The 18,191-nt window shown below is 48.6% G+C and overlaps 1 protein-coding gene across 1 annotated transcript; it reads right to left on the reverse strand.

The window, feature by feature from the left end:
- Window positions 1–15,711: 15,711 nt before the first annotated feature.
- rps18 (ribosomal protein S18) lies at window positions 15,712–18,100 on the reverse strand. The gene is made up of 6 exons (XM_077507329.1): window positions 18,025–18,100; window positions 17,088–17,186; window positions 16,886–16,972; window positions 16,699–16,800; window positions 15,919–16,010; window positions 15,712–15,836 (listed from the first exon to the last, which is right to left on the reverse strand). The coding sequence occupies exons 1-6, from the start codon at window positions 18,025–18,027 to the stop codon at window positions 15,761–15,763; spliced, it is 459 nt and encodes a 152-aa protein (XP_077363455.1). The 5' UTR covers window positions 18,028–18,100; the 3' UTR covers window positions 15,712–15,760.
- Window positions 18,101–18,191: the final 91 nt, after the last annotated feature.

Consider the following 18,191-nt stretch of genomic DNA (forward strand, 5'->3'; position numbering starts at 1 on the left):
GTGCGTTTGGAAATTCACTCTTGACGCTTAACACAACTGTGAGTGGTCTGTTTGAAATGCACCAGCGAGTGCGGCCAAAGATTTGCTGCCATATTCTGGTGAACTATAAATGGGCTTTTTCTTTCTTTTTTTTCGGTGCATGACCCCATTCTCCGGTGGTCAACAGTGCTGACGGCTCACATGATTCATTTGATGCCTGAGGCTGCGGGCTGGCGTAAATTTCAACTCCAGCCAAGTTTCTTCTTTTCTTGTGGTTTGAGTGTTGAAATATTTCATAATTGCAGCATATTAGAAGATGGCTGTCTGCCTGGAATGACGTCTGCTTCTAATATTTGATGAATGTTTGATCATGACGGCGTTCAAGTCTTACTGGGCGAAATGGGAGCAGCCGTGAGCAAGTTCTGCTAAGGTCACCCTTTGCAAAATGCTCTTGTGCTGTGTTTCAAAGGTCAACGGCAAGGCGTGTGTACCGGCAGTCGGTAGTACGGCAATCATTTGCAACAATTACGCAAATGTCAGAGAGCTACAAAGATGATTCATTTTTCATTTTCATTTTATGAAATAGTGCCGCAGGTGTCAAAGTCCGGTCCTCGGGGGCCGGAGTCCTGCATGGTTTCGAGGTTTCCCCACTCCAGCACACCTGATTCAATGTTGAGGGTCATGATCCTTGGAATCAGCTGCGTTGGATGAGAGAACCCTCGGAAAACAAGCCGGACTCCAGAAACTGCGGAAGGGTCAATCCAATTTGCTGACCGCAGCAGTTCCCCTACCAAACCTTCTTAACATGAGCGTATTCACTTGAATGGAAGAAAGTCTCCAGTCAAGATGCCATTTTCTGATGTTTTCTATTGATGTTTTATATGGTGTTGTCTGTTCTTGTTTTTTTTGTTTTTGTCTGTGTGATTTGTTTGGTTTTGTTGTCCCTGTGTCCTTCCCTTGTCTCGTCAAGCTTCATGTGTTTGCCTGCCTTTCCTCATGTGTCAGCCAATCAGTGCCCTCAGCCACTTGTGTCTTGTCTCGTCATGTCACTTAGTGTTGGTGTATATAATCCTTGTTTTGTGTTGGTCCATTGTGTGTGCGAGTGTCGTGTTTTGTCAACGTCCCACGTCCTGATGTCACCTTGTCTAGTGTTTGCATTCGCTCACCGGTTTTTGATGATGGACTTGTTTTCCTGCCAGTTCCTTGTCTAGCTTCCCATTTTTGTTTAATGAAAGAACAAGCCCTTGTTTGAGCCTCACTTGTGTCTCCTCGCCCTGTTTCCCTCCATTTGTGTCCTCAGCCACACCCCTCCCTGACATTTTGATTTTGGCCATCTGATGAATTGGTCCTTGGTCAAACGATTGCCATAGTTTGTCTCTCATCACTCGATCGACGCCAGTTTAATTCGATGCAGGTCTCTCTTCAACCATAGTGATGAATTCATCTTCTGTTCTTATAATTACGTCCAAATGCAAAGAATGATGCATTTGCAAAATGAGTGAAATGGTCCAGGCTTTCCATCGCGACTGTTTATCCACGTTCGTCACTTCCTGTTCTTGCCCCGTGTGCTGATTCGCTAGCTAACAGCCAATCAGAGTGATAAAATGCCCCGATGCACAACGCCGATTCTGCATTGTTGAATATTTATTGTGAAACGATGGAGCAATCTGCTGTAACACACGTTTCTTTTCTGTCTTACAGGACATCGTCTGCCACAATGATCACTTTCAAAATGCTCACCGTTCTCCTTCTGTTTGTCAGTAAGTCAGCAAATTCACAACGAAACATGTAACAAACAGGAAGTCAAAGGTCGTCATGTAACATGCTTGTCAACACATTGATTGACACAGGAAGCATCGGCCTGCCAACCAAGAAAAAATGGTCAAGCATGACTGAGGAGAATTTAGGACCAGAAGACTACCGGTGGAGACGAGGACATCCTGACACCCAAGCAAAAGCAGATGACCGAGATGCTCCATTTGTTTTACATGACCCAAGACAACGGATTAACTTTCCGTCAGAGAGCCCGCCCAACTATGATACCGAAAACAGAAGGGAGATCCATTACACGCCAGACAGTGACATCACCCATGACAAACAAACCCCTTTCCCACACAACCGTGACTCAACCCACAAAGAGCTAACCCTTGACCGGCATACCCCGGACTTGACCCATGAAGAAAGAAGACCTTACCCACACACCAAAGGCTTCACCCATGAAGAACTAACACCTTACCAGCTTAAACGTGACTCCAACCAAGATGAAAAAACCCTTTGCAACCACATCCATGATTCCAAGCGTGAAGAACGAGCACCTTGCCAGCATACCCGTGACTCCACCCATGAAGAACCAGCACCCTGTTGGCATACCAGTGACTCCATCCATGAAGAACAAAACCCTTACCGGGATATCCATGACTCCATCCATGAAGGACAAACCCCTTGCCAGCAAATCCATGACTCCACTGATGAAGACCATGATTCTGTGTTTTCTGAAATGAAACCTTGCCTGGATAAAAAGTCCACCACACAAACCCCATATACTAATCAGCAAGTGACCACTGACATCACATACAACAAATTGACGAGTGACACCATGGGCAGCATACTTTCAAGCGACAGCACCTTTTCCAGTGATACCACACTTTCCAGAGACACTAAACGAACCGGTAGTAGCACCTTTTCCAGTGACAGTCCGCCTTCCAGCGAGACCATAAGAACCGGTAGTAGCACCTTTTCCAGTGACAGTCCGCCTTCCAGTGAGACCATAAGAACCAGTAGTAGCACCTTCACCAGTGACAGCCCACTTACCAGCGAGACCATAAGAAATATCAGTAGCATCTTCTCCAGTGAAACTACACAAACCAGTAGCAGCACTTTTTCCGGTGACAGCAAGCCTTCCAGTGAAACTACGCGAATCAGTAGTAGCACCTCCAGTGACAGCCCGCCTTCCAGCGAGACCATAAGAACCATTTGTAACACCTTCACCCTGCCTTCCAGCGAAACCACACTAACCAATAGTAGCACATTCTCCAGTGACAGCCCACCGACCAGCGAAACCATAAGAACCAGTAGTGGCGTCTTCACCAGTGACAGTCCGCCTTCCAGCGAGACCATAAGAACCATTAGTAACACCTTCACCAGTGACATCCCGCCTTGTGGCGAAACCACACAAACCAGCACTCGCACCTTCACCAGTGACAGCCTGCCTTCCAGTGAAACCATAAGAACCAGTAGTAGCACATCCAGTGACAGCCCACCGACCAGTGAAACCACAAGAACCAGTAGTAGCATCTTCTCCAGTGAAACTACACAAGCCAGTAGCAGCACTTTTTCCAGTGACAGCCCACCGACCAGCGAAACCATAAGAACCATTAGTAACACCTTCACCAGTGACAGCCCGCTTACCAGCGAGACCATAAGAACCAGTAGTGGCGACTTCACCAGTGACAGCCCACCTTGGGGCAAAACCACAAGAACCAGTAGTAGCGCCTTCACCAGTGATGGCCCGCCTTCCAGCGAGACCAAAAGAACCATTAGTAACACCTTCACCAGTGACATCCCGCCTTGTGGCGAAACCACACAAACCAGCACTCGCACCTTCACCAGTGACAGCCTGCCTTCCAGTGAAACCATAAGAACCAGTAGTAGCACATCCAGTGACAGCCCACCGACCAGTGAAACCATAAGAACTAGTAGTGGCGTCTTCACCAGTGACAGCCCACCTTGGGGCGAAACCACAAGAGCCAGTAGCAGCATCTTCTCCAGTGAAACTACACAAACCAGTAGCAGCACTTTTTCCAGTGACAGCCCACCGACCAGCGAAACCATAAGAACCATTAGTAACACCTTCACCAGTGACAGTCCGCCTACCAGCGAGACCATAAGAACCAGTAGTGGCATCTTCACCAGTGACAACCCACCGACCAGCAAAACCATAAGAACCAGTAGTGGCATTTTCACCAGTGACAGCCCGAATACCAGCGAGACCATAAGAACCATTAGTAACACCTTCTCCAGTGACAGCCCACCGACCAGCGAAATCATAAGAACCAGTAGTGGCGTCTTCACCAGTGACAGTCCGCCTTCCAGCGAAACCACAAGAACCAGTAGTAGCACCTTCACCAGTGACAGCCTGCTTACCAGCGAGACCATAAGAACCAGTAGTGGCGTCTTCACCAGTGACAGTCCGCCTTCCAGCGAAACCACAAGAACCAGTACTAGCATCTTCACCAGTGACAGTACACAAAGTAGTAGCAGCACTTTCACCAGTGACAGCCCGCCTACCAGCGAGACCATAAGAACCAGTAGTGACGTCTTCACCAGTGACAGCCCGCTTACCAGCGAAACCACAAGAACCAGTAGTAGCACCTTCACCAGTGACAGTCCGCCTACCAGCGAGACCATAAGAACCAGTAGTGGCGTCTTCACCAGTGACAGTCCGCCTTCCAGCGAAACCACAAGAACCAGTAGTAGCATCTTCACCAGTGACAGTCCGCCTACCAGCGAGACCATAAGAACCATTAGTAACACCTTCTCCAGTGACAGCCCACCGACCAGCGCAACCATAAGAACCAGTAGTGGCGTCTTCACCAGTGACAGTCCGCCTACCAGCGAGACCATAAGAACCAGTAGTGACGTCTTCACCAGTGACAGCCCGCCTACCAGCGAGACCATAAGAACCAGTAGTGGCGTCTTCACCAGTGACAGTCCGCCTTCCAGCGAAACCACAAGAACCAGTAGTAGCACCTTCACCAGTGACAGCCCGCTTACCAGCGAGACCATAAGAACCATTAGTAACACCTTCTCCAGTGACAGCCCACCGACCAGCGAAACCATAAGAACCAGTAGTAACACCTTCACCAGTGACAGCCCGCCGACCAGCGAAACCATAAGAACCAGTAGTAACACCTTCACCAGTGACAGTACACAAAGTAGTAGCAGCACCTTCACCAGTGACAGCCCGCCTACCAGCGAGACCATAAGAACCAGTAGTGGCGTCTTCACCAGTGACAGCCCGCTTACCAGCGAAACCACAAGAACCAGTAGTAGCACCTTCACCAGTGACAGCCCGCTTACCAGCGAAACCACAAGAACCAGTAGTAGCACCTTCACCAGTGACAGCCCGCCTACCAGCGAGACCATAAGAACCAGTAGTGGCGTCTTCACCAGTGACAGCCCGCTTACCAGCGAAACCACAAGAACCAGTAGTAGCACCTTCACCAGTGACAGCCCGCCTACCAGCGAGACCATAAGAACCAGTAGTGGCGTCTTCACCAGTGACAGTCCGCCTTCCAGCGAAACCACAAGAACCAGTAGTAGCACCTTCACCAGTGACAGCCCGCTTACCAGCGAGACCATAAGAACCATTAGTAACACCTTCTCCAGTGACAGCCCACCGACCAGCGAAACCATAAGAACCAGTAGTAACACCTTCACCAGTGACAGCCCGCCGACCAGCGAAACCATAAGAACCAGTAGTAACACCTTCACCAGTGACAGTACACAAAGTAGTAGCAGCACCTTCACCAGTGACAGCCCGCCTACCAGCGAGACCATAAGAACCAGTAGTGGCGTCTTCACCAGTGACAGCCCGCCTACCAGCGAGACCATAAGAACCAGTAGTGGCGTCTTCACCAGTGACAGCCCGCTTACCAGCGAAACCACAAGAACCAGTAGTAGCACCTTCACCAGTGACAGCCCGCCTACCAGCGAGACCATAAGAACCAGTAGTGGCGTCTTCACCAGTGACAGCCCGCTTACCAGCGAAACCACAAGAACCAGTAGTAACACCTTCTCCAGTGACAGCCCACCGACCAGCGAAACCATAAGAACCAGTAGTGGCGTCTTCACCAGTGACAGCCCGCCTACCAGCGAAATCACACTAACCACTAGTAGCACCTTCTCAAGTGACAGTACACAAAGTAGTAGCGGCACCTTCACCAGTGACAGTCCACCTTCCAGCCAAACCATGGAAACCAGTGGCAGCACGCTCATGACTGATACCACGGTTTTCAGAGATGCTCCACTTAATGACTCGTCAGATAGCCCATTTAGCACAGTTACTCGTGACTCCACAGATAGCACGCTTATCCCCGATAGCACGCTTGTTCCAGACAGCGCGCTTACCACCGGCTTTAGCTCTGCCGGAGAGCTCCTTTTTCCAAGCTTGTCTGCATTCTTCTGCATTTTCATCTCATTGTCTTTGAACTGGTCGGAATCGATCTAGAAGGTGAATTAAATGCTCAGCTGACCAGTTTGTTGGCGGAATCACACCATGGCCATCCAAATGAGCGTTGATCATCAATCTCGACGTGAGCATTGTTTGGTGACACCGTCCGACACGCGCGTCTTGCTTTTTTTCTTTTTCTTGTCTTGATGCCATGTACCCGCAGAAAACTGAAATTGATGGCCAAACGTCTCCCCGGAAAGGCGGGTCTCTGTCCCGGCTGCTCATTTCAATCTGTCGGCCTCAACATTTTGGCTCAGGCAGCACAAAGCCAAGCACCTGGCACAGCTGGAAGCCACATTGCAGCTGCCCTCATCTGGCTTGACTGTACTCGACACTCGCTCTGGAGTGAGCGCCAGTGCAACACTACCGTAGCTCTCGCGATGCCCCAGGTGTGGCAGAAAAATTCCAGGATTGGTCTACCCCGAAACCTGATCTAATGCTATCCCTGAACCTAACCCCAGACATCAAATTCCACTACCTTGAGCAAGGCAATCCAAGGCCAAAGTCAAAATCGGACGGGCAAAATCAGCTTTGAGGTGTTGCCAGGCGCCAGACAATCAACGCGGCACGTCCGCAAAGAGATCCTGCGCCATTTGCTTGCTCGAGTGCACGAGAAGACGTGAGCGTTGTGAAGAAGACTTGTGACTGGTTCACCATGACAACGGATCTGCTCACAATGCCCCGAGCGGCCGACATTTTCCAGAGCTGAGAAGATCATCGGCATCGTGGAGCAACCTCCATACTTGCCTCGCCAAGGTCCTTGTCATTTTGCCCTCTTTCCCAAACTTCAGGGGATCGCCACCGACATCAAGATGGCCGTGATGGCGGGTAAACACGTTTCGGCAATTGGGCTGGTTTTGCCTCTACCTGAACAAGGTCGTCAAACGCTCGACTAGCTTCTGTCTTCGATTGTCCCACAAGATGCTGTCCTGATAACTGCGCCCGACGTAGATCGAGGCGACAATCTAAATATTAGGCGTGTTCAATATTCACGAGCAAAAATCATCATGCGTGTGGGGAAAGCTGATGACACTTGAGTCACGAACCTGCAAACTGTGACGCGCGTGGACCGTAGCCACTCGAAAGAAGCGCCCTGACTGCCCAACGAGGAAGAAAATATGTCTCGAAGGGCTCGTGCAGCGATCGGGGTGAAAGAGGAACTTAATGTTTGCGATGCTCTGCGTTATGATTGTCGGACACAGCGCGAGCAAAATTGTTCAAGAGCACATTTGTTTCCTCAACATATGTGAGGTCTGGAACACTGAAACAATCTTTTCAGATTTAAGAAAAACTCTGAAGTGTCTACCAGGCCTTGGACTCCAGGTTGGTGAAAACTTGGATACGAAATCTTTGATGACACACCTCATATACTGTATGAACAGCACGCAGCGTGACGTTGTAAGTAAGACATTCTCGTCACCTTCGACTGGGACGAGCGCAGCAGAGGGACCGTCCCGACCATCTTGGCTTCAGGGCTGGAAAGCGTGACAAGGCGGCGACGACGGCTGGAGCTTCCCTTCCTGCCACTGAGGACTTTGGCAGGAGCGTCTTCTCGCTGCTGCCCACCAGGTGGCGCCACCAGATTGCATAACAGCTCGCAGACACTCAAGCAGCCCTGAACAACAAAACCAACAAACGCAGCCCAGACTGAAGCGACGCTACTTACCTCAACGTGCTGCATCGCAGGCTGACGTACGCGATATTTGCGCACTTTTTCATTCATACCAAGAAAGCGTATGTACGTGCATCAGTCCATTGCTGCACGAGACCTTCTTGATCCTCCACATATATCGATAGTGTGAAATCGGAGTCCTCTTCACGCATTCTCGTCAACTTCCAATGCAGCAGTATCGAGACCTGCTTTCGGGGCCGGAAAGCATTGCAGGTGGTGAAAATAGTTTTGCACTACTTTTCATTCATTCCGACAGATTCATCTGTGTAGATGTGAAAATCATCCCATTGCACGACTACTGAACGCGTAGAATCTGGATCATCGGCCCTTGTTTATTTATTTATTTATTTATTTATGGATTATTATTTTTCAGAACATTTGACTATAGTAGTGGCTTGCAATACACGCAACACCACTGGAAAGTCAAATAAACAAATCACCCAAAAGTCGGCCATGCAAATAAACTATTGAGAGTTAAAAGATTCTTGATTGAAGCCCAGTCAAGATCTCCTTTGCGGAGATGATGATTGCAGTCCGGTCCCTGTTTTGATGACTTGGGAACTGACAGAAAGCAAAAGTTGGCCGGAGACACGCGAGACTCGATTGTCGTTTCGCTGGATTTGTTCGGTCCAAGGATCGAATACCAAACTTGGATTTCACAAACTCTCTGGACTGTTGTACAAGCGCAGTGTTTGTTCCGTCTCTACTTGGCGGTTGCGCTGTCGCCGATTTTCCTTTGCCGCCATTTGTAACCCGCTTTGTCGCTAAGGTAAGCTAAGTTGAAGGTCATTTTTAAGACGACCGTTGGCCGTCATCGTCATGCTCACATTCTTTTATTAACATGGCCCAAAATCTGAGGCTGACTTTTTATTCGACAAGTTACATTTGTTCAGCGTCACACTTGTTTGGAAGGCTGGGAGCCGTGCAGGCGCTTCGTCAGGGCTGAACTGAGTCATAAATGTTGAGAACAAAAACAACAACAAAACAAACACATCAATCTCTACTTGGCGGGATTTGAACCTATTGCAGAAGGTTTGGAACGTATCAACCAGCAAACACTGGCACTGTATTTGATTTGTCGGATGGTTGTTTTGAAAATGTCTTTAATTGGTGAATTTTTATGACAATGTTTTTCAAAAAAAATGCACACAAGAAACACACATTTAAAAAAAAAAACATTCATAAAAACTAAACTAAAACAAAGATTTTCTTTAGAACTAACACTAGTAAACCTGCTCTGAAAACTCATGACAAAAGTCCAAACAAAATAAAAACTCACCCTGCAGTGAAAATTCCCAAAGTGATGTGCCACTAGGTGGCGCCCCAAAGCCGCGCACACGCACACGCACACGCACGCGTTTGTCTTTGTATCATCGTGGAGACAAGACAACTTCTTGGCTTCATGCCTTGAACCTCAAGCATGAAAAACGATTGCCTCGCCCCGTTCCTTACGCTCAGCTAAACTCCCAAAGCAAGTCTTGAGCCTCAAAAAGAGGTCTTAGCTCGTCCCCCCAATTTCAAGTCGCTCCTTGTCAACGATCACATTCAAACACGAGCGCGGAAAGGAAATCCATTTTTTTTTCTGTCTATCGTGACCTCATTTCCACCACTGGCAATCGATCGGCAGGTACGGAAAGATACGGAAGAGCCACCCGGTCTTCAGATCTTCTTTTAGCAAAACTGAACCGTCGCAGTCCCGCACGTCCTCCACGACTGACCTTTGACCGAATCCTCCAATCCAACACTCAAATCCACGCTCAATTTGATGGCACAGTCAAGATGCACTTTTTTCATTTAGCTTTGAATTCATTAAGATTTGTTTATTTTCTATGTGCTATTTGCTTGTATTTTATTGTCATTTATGATATATAACATTTCATTTTTTGCCTTGTATACTTTATTTTACTCTATTCTATTTTGCTTGCTGTTATTTATTGATGATAGTGTATATTTTTAGTTTTTATTTGGCTTACTTGGATGCACGTTTTAGTATTTGCTTTTATTCTATTCTGACTGCTGTGAATGTTTTTTTTCGCCGTCTTTCCTCGCTAGATGGCGCTTCTTCAGTTTGCTCTGTGCTCAGTCTTGCTTTTTCACCAACAATGACGATGTTTTGGATTGCCATGTTTGCCTCTATATTGTACATTCTTTTTTTCCTTTTCTTTTTTAAATGTGAAGCACCTTGTGTTGCTTTTAAATTATGAAAGGTGTCATAGAAATAAAGATTTGATTGATTGAAATGCTTTGAGACCCATTTAATCAAAAATTGCACATTTCAAAGTCTGGTTTTTTTTTGTTGACATTTTATCATTTAAAGTGATGAATCAGCACCCAGGGCAAATTGTTTGACATACAAAGTAGACAAAGTTTGGACATATGTTTCCATTCGGCCGTCATCAGTTTGAAGTCTATTTTTCGTGGTGCTTGCGCGTGTTTGCGGGATTTGTTGGCCCCGGGCACCAATGGAGCGTTTGCGTGATTGTTGGCCCCGGGCGCCAATGGAGCGTTTGCGAGATTGTTGGCCCCGGGCGCCAATGGAGCGTTTGCGGGGTTGTTGGCCCCGGGCGCCAATCGAGCGTTTGCGGGATTGTTGGCCCAGGGCGCCAATCGAGCGTTTGCGGGATTGTTGGCCCAGGGCGCCAATCGAGCGTTTGCGGAATTGTTGGCCCCGGGCGCCAATGGAGCGTTTGCGTGATTGTTGGCCCCGGGCGCCAATCGAGTGTTTGAGGGGTTGTTGGCCCCGGGCGCCAATCGAGCGTTTGCGGGATTGTTGGCCCAGGGCGCCAATCGAGCGTTTGCGTGATTTTGGCCCAGGGCGCCAATGGAGCGTTTGCGGGATTGTTGGCCCCGGGCGCCAATCGAGCGTTTGCGGGATTGTTGGCCCCGGGCGCCAATGGAGCGTTTGCGTGATTTTGGCCCAGGGCGGCAATCGAGCGTTTGCGGGATTGTTGGCCCAGGGCGCCAATGGAGCGTTTGCGTGATTGTTGGCCCCGGGCGCCAATCGAGTGTTTGAGGGGTTGTTGGCCCCGGGCGCCAATGGAGCGTTTGCGAGATTGTTGGCCCAGGGCGCCAATGGAGCGTTTGCGGGATTGTTGGCCCCGGGCGCCAATGGAGCGTTTGCGAGATTGTTGGCCCAGGGCGCCAATGGAGCGTTTGCGGGATTGTTGGCCCAGGGCGCCAATCGAGCGTTTGCGGGATTGTTGGCCCAGGGCGCCAATCGAGCGTTTGCGGGATTTGTTGGCCCAGGGCGCCAATGGAGCGTTTGCGTGATTGTTGGCCCCGGGCGCCAATCGAGTGTTTGAGGGGTTGTTGGCCCCGGGCGCCAATGGAGCGTTTGCGGGATTGTTGGCCCCGTGCGCCAATGGAGCGTTTGCGGGATTGTTGGCCCCGGGCGCCAATCGAGCGTTTGCGGGATTGTTGGCCCAGGGCGCCAATCGAGCGTTTGCGTGATTGTTGGCCCCGGGCGCCAATCGAGTGTTTGAGGGGTTGTTGGCCCCGGGCGCCAATGGAGCGTTTGCGGGATTGTTGGCCCCGTGCGCCAATGGAGCGGTTGCGGGATTGTTGGCCCCGGGCGCCAATCGAGTGTTTGAGGGGTTGTTGGCCCCGGGCGCCAATGGAGCGTTTGCGGGATTGTTGGCCCCGTGCGCCAATGGAGCGGTTGCGGGATTGTTGGCCCCGGGCGCCAATCGAGCGTTTGCGGGATTGTTGGCCCAGGGCGCCAATCGAGCGTTTGCGTGATTGTTGGCCCCGGGCGCCAATCGAGTGTTTGAGGGGTTGTTGGCCCCGGCCGCCAATGGAGCGTTTGCAGGATTGTTGGCCCCGGGCGCCAATGTAGCGTTTGCGGGATTGTTGGCCCCGGGCGCCAATGGAGCGTTTGCGGGATTGTTGGCCCCGGGCGCCAATGGAGCGTTTGCGGGATTGTTGGCCCCGGGCGCCAATGGAGCGTTTGCGGGATTGTTGGCCCCGGGCGCCAATGGAGCGTTTGCGGGATTGTTGGCCCCGGGCGCCAATGGAGCGTTTGCGGGATTGTTGGCCCCGGGCGCCAATGGAGCCAGGACCGCCTCCGCGCATCCAAAACGTGCGGCTTGAGCGCCGTGTCTGCTGTCGGCAAATTCGAGCGAAAGATCCCAAACGCGAGAGCGTCAAAAACAAGCGCGAGCGTCTGAAGGAGACGAAACCGGTGTGCCGGCTTCTGGTGGCGTTCGGCGGCGTCCGCATGTTCTGTTCTCTCCGCTTCAAAGTGACTCATGTAATTGATTAATTGCAGCAAGAAAATGTGGCTCGACAAGACCCGCCTAAAAGATAGCAACCGCTTGCGTGAGAACAAAAGGCAAATTAATTGTAAGCCTCGCCTAAAAGCAAACGAGCCCTTTGTTTGCAGCGTATAAAAGCGGCGCTGCGGGATCCACACGCATCAACGCAGGGGCAGACTTGATTCCGAGTTGGTGAGTACGCTCTTGCGCTCGCCGTCCTTTCAGTCAACACTGCGTCTCTGCGGGCCATTTTTCCAATAGCGTTGTGGCTGATTGCTCGAAGCCGACGTGTCTTTTTGCGCTTTTGAGATGTTGCTTCGATGTGGAAAAAGTTGAGAGCGGGGAAAGGTTACCTCGGGCAACAGCTGGAAGGTCGCCGAGCGACGCCGACGTCCTTTCGCGTCATTTCTCCCGATGCGCATTCAGCGTTGCTTTTCGCTGTCTTACAGGGCCACGAGTGACAAAATGGGGACTTTGAAGGTGTTGGCTCTCGTCCTGGCACTGGCTGGTAAGTCAATTAAGTCATCAACGCGTCGACTCTCACGGTCACGGCGCCTCGTCGTTACGCGTAACGTCAGCTAACCCGCACGCAATGTAACCGACAGCATGCATCAGCCTGCCCACGACTCGGGCCCAGGCCACGCCAGATGAAAACTCGCAGCCGCCCGACACCGTGCCGCCCGACTCCATGCCGCCCGACACCATGCCGCCAGATTTAGACCCTCATCAACTACCGGTCTTGGATGAAAATTTATGTGTTGGTTATCAGCTTTCTGACACTGTCGGCCTCTCTTTGCATATTTTCCAAGGCAAAATTTGGATTCAGGGGAACACTTTCCCTGATGGACATCCAAAGCCAACTTCACCCCCAGGTTCACCCCCAGATTCACCCCCACCTCCACCCCCACCCCCACCCCCACCCTCAGGTTCCACCCCAAACGAAAATGATTAATAGGATTGGAGCTGCAGCTGTACTGCTGCTGTTGTTCCTTTTAAATGTAAGATGCCATCAAGACTGTTCTGCTGCTTATAATCTTCTTCTTGAATCACTTCTTCATATTCATGTAGTCATTACGGTGTGACATGAAAACACTTGATTGGTTTCCATGATGTTTGCACGCTCACTTTTCTTTTGCTTCAATAAAAAAAGTCATGAGCTCATTCTGTCTGGCGCTTTTCTTTTTTCAATCCACATACTTTGTTCTTTCCGTTTGCAATTTCAAAAACGAAAAACAAAAAAAAACCTGACTTATTTTGCCATTTGCTTTGAAATCTCAAAAAACAAACAAGTGCCTGAGTCGATGTTTGAAAGTCAGATGCCAAAGTTGCCGTATTTGTACTTGAATGGTTCAGATCATCAAACAAATGGAAATATAACCCAAATAAACATCAAGCCATCTTCAAAAACTAGAAATGTAAACAAAAGAAACCCTCTTCATTTGTCCTGTGTGAAAAAGTATTGGGCCTCCTTGTTCAACTGCGGCGAATCCCAATTTTTTTTTTTGCAAAGATGATTTGCTTTCAATCGAGCGCACGCAAGGCCGATGAGCTCCACCAAGAAATCACTTTTGGGAAGCGATCATCTTGGACAATATGCGCAAAATAGTCGGAATTTCTAAAGTGGGCAAATGACCGAGCCACGATCGGTCTCGAGACCACTTTTTAAGGGTCTTGCTCTGGTCTCGGGATGTGAGACATTTTGACTCACCTCGGACAAGACGGACTGTGGATTTTGGATGGAGAGCAGGCCAAATAATATTGGCATGATTGAGAATGCACAAGCTGCGCCGCCTTCCCAATGTTGCCACGCCCACTCACTCCAGTTCAGATTTGTCACATTCAGATTTCATGAATCGTCGTGCTCATCCCCGCAGATATTCGTGATGGAAACTAAAAAAGCAACCAAACAAAAAGGACAGCAAAGAACAAGAAAACGGAAATTAAGAAAATGCACGGACTCGTATGAGCTTTTGCAGTTACGCTTTGGGCCACAGGTTGCAATTTAAAGTAAAAAAAAAAAAAAAAAAAAAAAAAAAAAAAAAAAAAAAAAAAAAAGTGTCATTTATTTTGGCAGTTCACCGCCCCTCAACCTCTGAGCCTAAAATCGGCCCACCCACCATTCCTATTTTTGAGAATCCCCTTTTATGTTCCAGACCACCCGTTGGGTGTGCCTTGTCGTGGCAGTAAGCAAAGTAAGTGAGCGTGTCGTAGCTCATTTCATTTCATACGAGCACTTGAATTGGTTTTGGCTCACTATTTTGGACAGAAGACTCCGCAAGTTCGAAGAAATGAAAGCCATGAAAGCCAATGATAAGCCCATCCCCGTTTCTTCCGTTTCAGTACCTGGTCCACCTTGAAACTGAATCGGCTGAAGAAGAAGAAAACGACAGCTGCCCTCCTCATGCTTGATGCGATTCAGCTTGCGTGCATTTCCGGTGCGAGCTGCCGCCGCCGCCGACTGTGTGGTGACGTCACGCTCCATTCGCGAGCCGCAGCCCGGAACACACTTTCGCCGCACTCGTTGACGTTTCCTGCAACCGCCACGTACAAATGATGGCAGATCCAATTCCACTTGGGTTTATTGGGGGGTGGGGAAACGTACTTGCAACTTGGTCCCAACGACTTGGCTTGTCAACGCACTTCAAGTCCCGCCACAGGCACGAGCAGACAGGCGAGCACCTGTCCGAATCCCAAGCGGTCAACGTGCACGTCGTGATTGATGCATCCGCTTCCGCGCTGGACTTGCTGCATTTCAATTTGTGGCTTGTGCACTTTTCACGATTGGGATTCACAGCCAAACTGATAACTCGACCAAAAGCAAACATTTTCCCAACAAAACTCATGAAGACTAACAAACTCCCCCGAGAAAGTCCTTGCAACCGATCCGTGTTGATTTGGACGAGAAATTTGTATTTAGTTTTAGTTATTGTCATTTGACTAAAACGAAAGATTTAGTCATACTTTAGTCATCTGATTGGATTTTAGTTTAGTTTGAATCCAATTTTAGCTGATGAAAAAAGGAGCAATTTGAGTCCACTAAATTGACAGTTGAGTCGTTATTTCCCTTCAGCATACATTTCAACTTTTATACAGAAAATTACAACAAACTTATTTGTAAGTGTAGTTGAACGCGCAAAACATTTAATACAACGGTCTTTATTGTCTCCATGAAACATGTTGAACTGAAAATATAACTTTGTTTGCACCCAAATAAAAAAAAAAATCTTACATCTATCTGCACAATGAATGTAAACCAAAAAAAAAAAAAAAAAAGTTGGAAATGTAAATAAAGTGCAGTGAAAAGTTCTTTTCGCTCACCTGCATTTCATTGGATTGTGTCAATTTTAGTTAGCGTTGAATGGCTTCTATTTTAGTTTTTCGTTTCATTGTCTGGGGAAAAAAAAAAAAAAAACAATGAAAATGTTTTATCTCCAAAATTGAACTAGTGCAAACTCTTCGAAGCCTGCTGCGTGTTCATTCTGACGCGATGCAGCTAAGCTAAGTCAAGCTAGGCTAAACACTTGACATAACTTGGGCGACTTCCAATGGGCCAATGAAGAGAGCAGAGCACAACATTTCTTTGGCGTACGTGTGGTTTATTCGACGCAAAGGACGCGCTGACTTTTACTTCTTCTTGGAGACTCCCACAGTGCGACCGCGGCGGCCGGTGGTCTTGGTGTGCTGGCCGCGCACGCGCAAGCTGCAAAGGGAAGGAGGGGACAGCGAGTTACGAGGAGACTCCCCCGGGGGTTCAAAGTTCACACGGGCTCGCGAAGCCTCACCCCCAAAAGTGGCGGAGGCCGCGATGGGCTCGGATCTTCTTCAGCCTCTCCAGGTCTTCTCTCAGCTTGTTGTCCAGACCGTTGGCCAACACCTGAAAGCAGGCAACTCAACGTTGTTCTTCTGTTGCGTCTTCTCGTGTCGGCTTTTGCGAGGATTGTGACCGCGTTGGGGGGGGCAATTGACCCGCTGCGACTAATCCATCATCAAATTCATCGAAATTCGCTATTTTGAGCACCATTTTGTGCCATTCTTCAACTTAAAATGACCCAAAACAATTATCAAAACTTTTTATTCATTTTCATCAATCAAGTTTATTTATTAGGGCTGTCAAAGTTAAAGCGTTAATAGATTAATTCATCACAGAAAATTGTCGCATTAATCACGTATTAACGCAGATTAATCGCACTGACGACGACACGGCTATCTGCCATTGTTGTCGACAGCCTGGCGATTGGTGCGCAGTCACGGGAGAATTACAAGACCACCGGAGGAGGAGCTAACCTGCATATGGCGTCCACATTTGGAAATCTTTCCACTCTGGAGCCCGGTTTCAAAAGTGATCCGTTTCGATCCGTTTCAAGCTCCGAATCGCCCAAACGATAAGAAACTTGTGCGGATCCATTGAAACGGCCGTTTGTGTGTTTAAGGAGGATTAGGAGCAATCGGAAAGTAGCATTTTATGCATTGATGTTTTTCATTGTGGTTTCGACATCGTGGCTTTTCAGCCATCACGGGAGGGTCTGGAACATAATAAGAAGGTGCCGTTTTCTTCTACCTACCTGACTGAATTTTCCATCCTTGACATCCTTTTGCCTGTTGAGGAACCAGTCTGGGATTTTGTACTGGCGAGGATTCTGCATGATGGTCACCACCCGCTCCACCTGCACATTTACAAGGTGCTCGCTCACTCAGTCACGGCCGGAGCTTCAACTCCCAACAAGACGGCGGGCGCCGCTCCTTGCTCACCTCCTCATCCGTCAGCTCGCCCGCCCTCTTGTTGAGGTCGATGTCCGCCTTCCTCAGGACCACGTGGGCGTAGCGTCTGCCCACGCCCTGACAAAGTACATCGTTGGATGGATGCGCACCAAAAAAATCAATAAATAAAACAAATGATGGACAACAGGAAGGACAGAGCAGCACCAGCAGCCTCCCGGCTTTCTTCCTTTACCTTGATGGCAGTGATGGCGAAGGCGATCTTCCTCCTCCCGTCGATGTTTGTGTTCAAAACACGAAGAATGTGCTGGAACTTCTCGGGGATAACCAAAGCCTACAGAAACAACACAAGCAGCCGTCACTACAAGGTGACCATAAAGAAACCTTCTTCATTGAAGACAAACATCTGTTGTTTCCCTACAATTATTAAAAAAAATTACAACAGCAAGTTGCTGCAATCACATACAAACTCATTTAGCATCTAAATGTAAAACAGGCAACAAACATCTTAAAACAATTGTCAAGTCATATTTTGACCCCCCCCAAAAAAAGGTACGTTTTGGCCTTTATACATCTCCTCGGGATAGTGACCAACTCTACTCAAATCTGCTCCATCTTTAGTTCAACACCAACATTCAATTCGACTCCTGAAATCAAACCACTGGTCAATATAATCCCTAGTTGGTACAGTTTCTCATGTTTCTGATAGGACGGGGTGGGCGACGATATGCATTCAATGGAGTTTACGAATGAACATTTGAAGCAAAAAAAAAAAAAAAAAATGAGGCTTCTTCGCCCATTTCACAAACGTGACAAACATAACCCGAATAGTTAACCACAACGTTAAACTAAGGGCGTCATATTATTGACTTCCTACTAAGATGCTTTGAGCAAACAGCAGTGTACAAAAAAGTGCGAGTTAGTGTGAATGAGAATTTTAACGCTCAACCGACGCGGACATTGTTATCGTTATTCGCAGCATCTCTCCAGCGGCGCCGACTGGAAAAAAAAAAAAGGCTTTTAAAGTCCTTGTTCGCCCTCAGTCGCCACCAATTCAACACGTTATCTGATCACACACACTACACGCGCCCCTTAAAGACACTGATGCCGCAAATGAACATGTATTTGCACTGGATGGCGGCAGATTTTGGATCGTTGAGCAGAATTCTCACCATCTTGAAAGCTGGTTCCGCGCAAAGAGGAAGTGACGCATTTTTCGCGACAGTTTGATCCCTCTACGGGCGGAAGTCGGTCCTACACTTTCAATTGTCCGACAACTTTATCAACATACTCTGTTCTTTAACTTTCTTTTTTGTCTGTATTAGTTTTGTAATATTTG

The sequence above is a fragment of the Festucalex cinctus genome, chromosome 19 (assembly GCF_051991245.1).
Source record: "Festucalex cinctus isolate MCC-2025b chromosome 19, RoL_Fcin_1.0, whole genome shotgun sequence".
Lineage (NCBI taxonomy): Eukaryota > Metazoa > Chordata > Actinopteri > Syngnathiformes > Syngnathidae > Festucalex > Festucalex cinctus.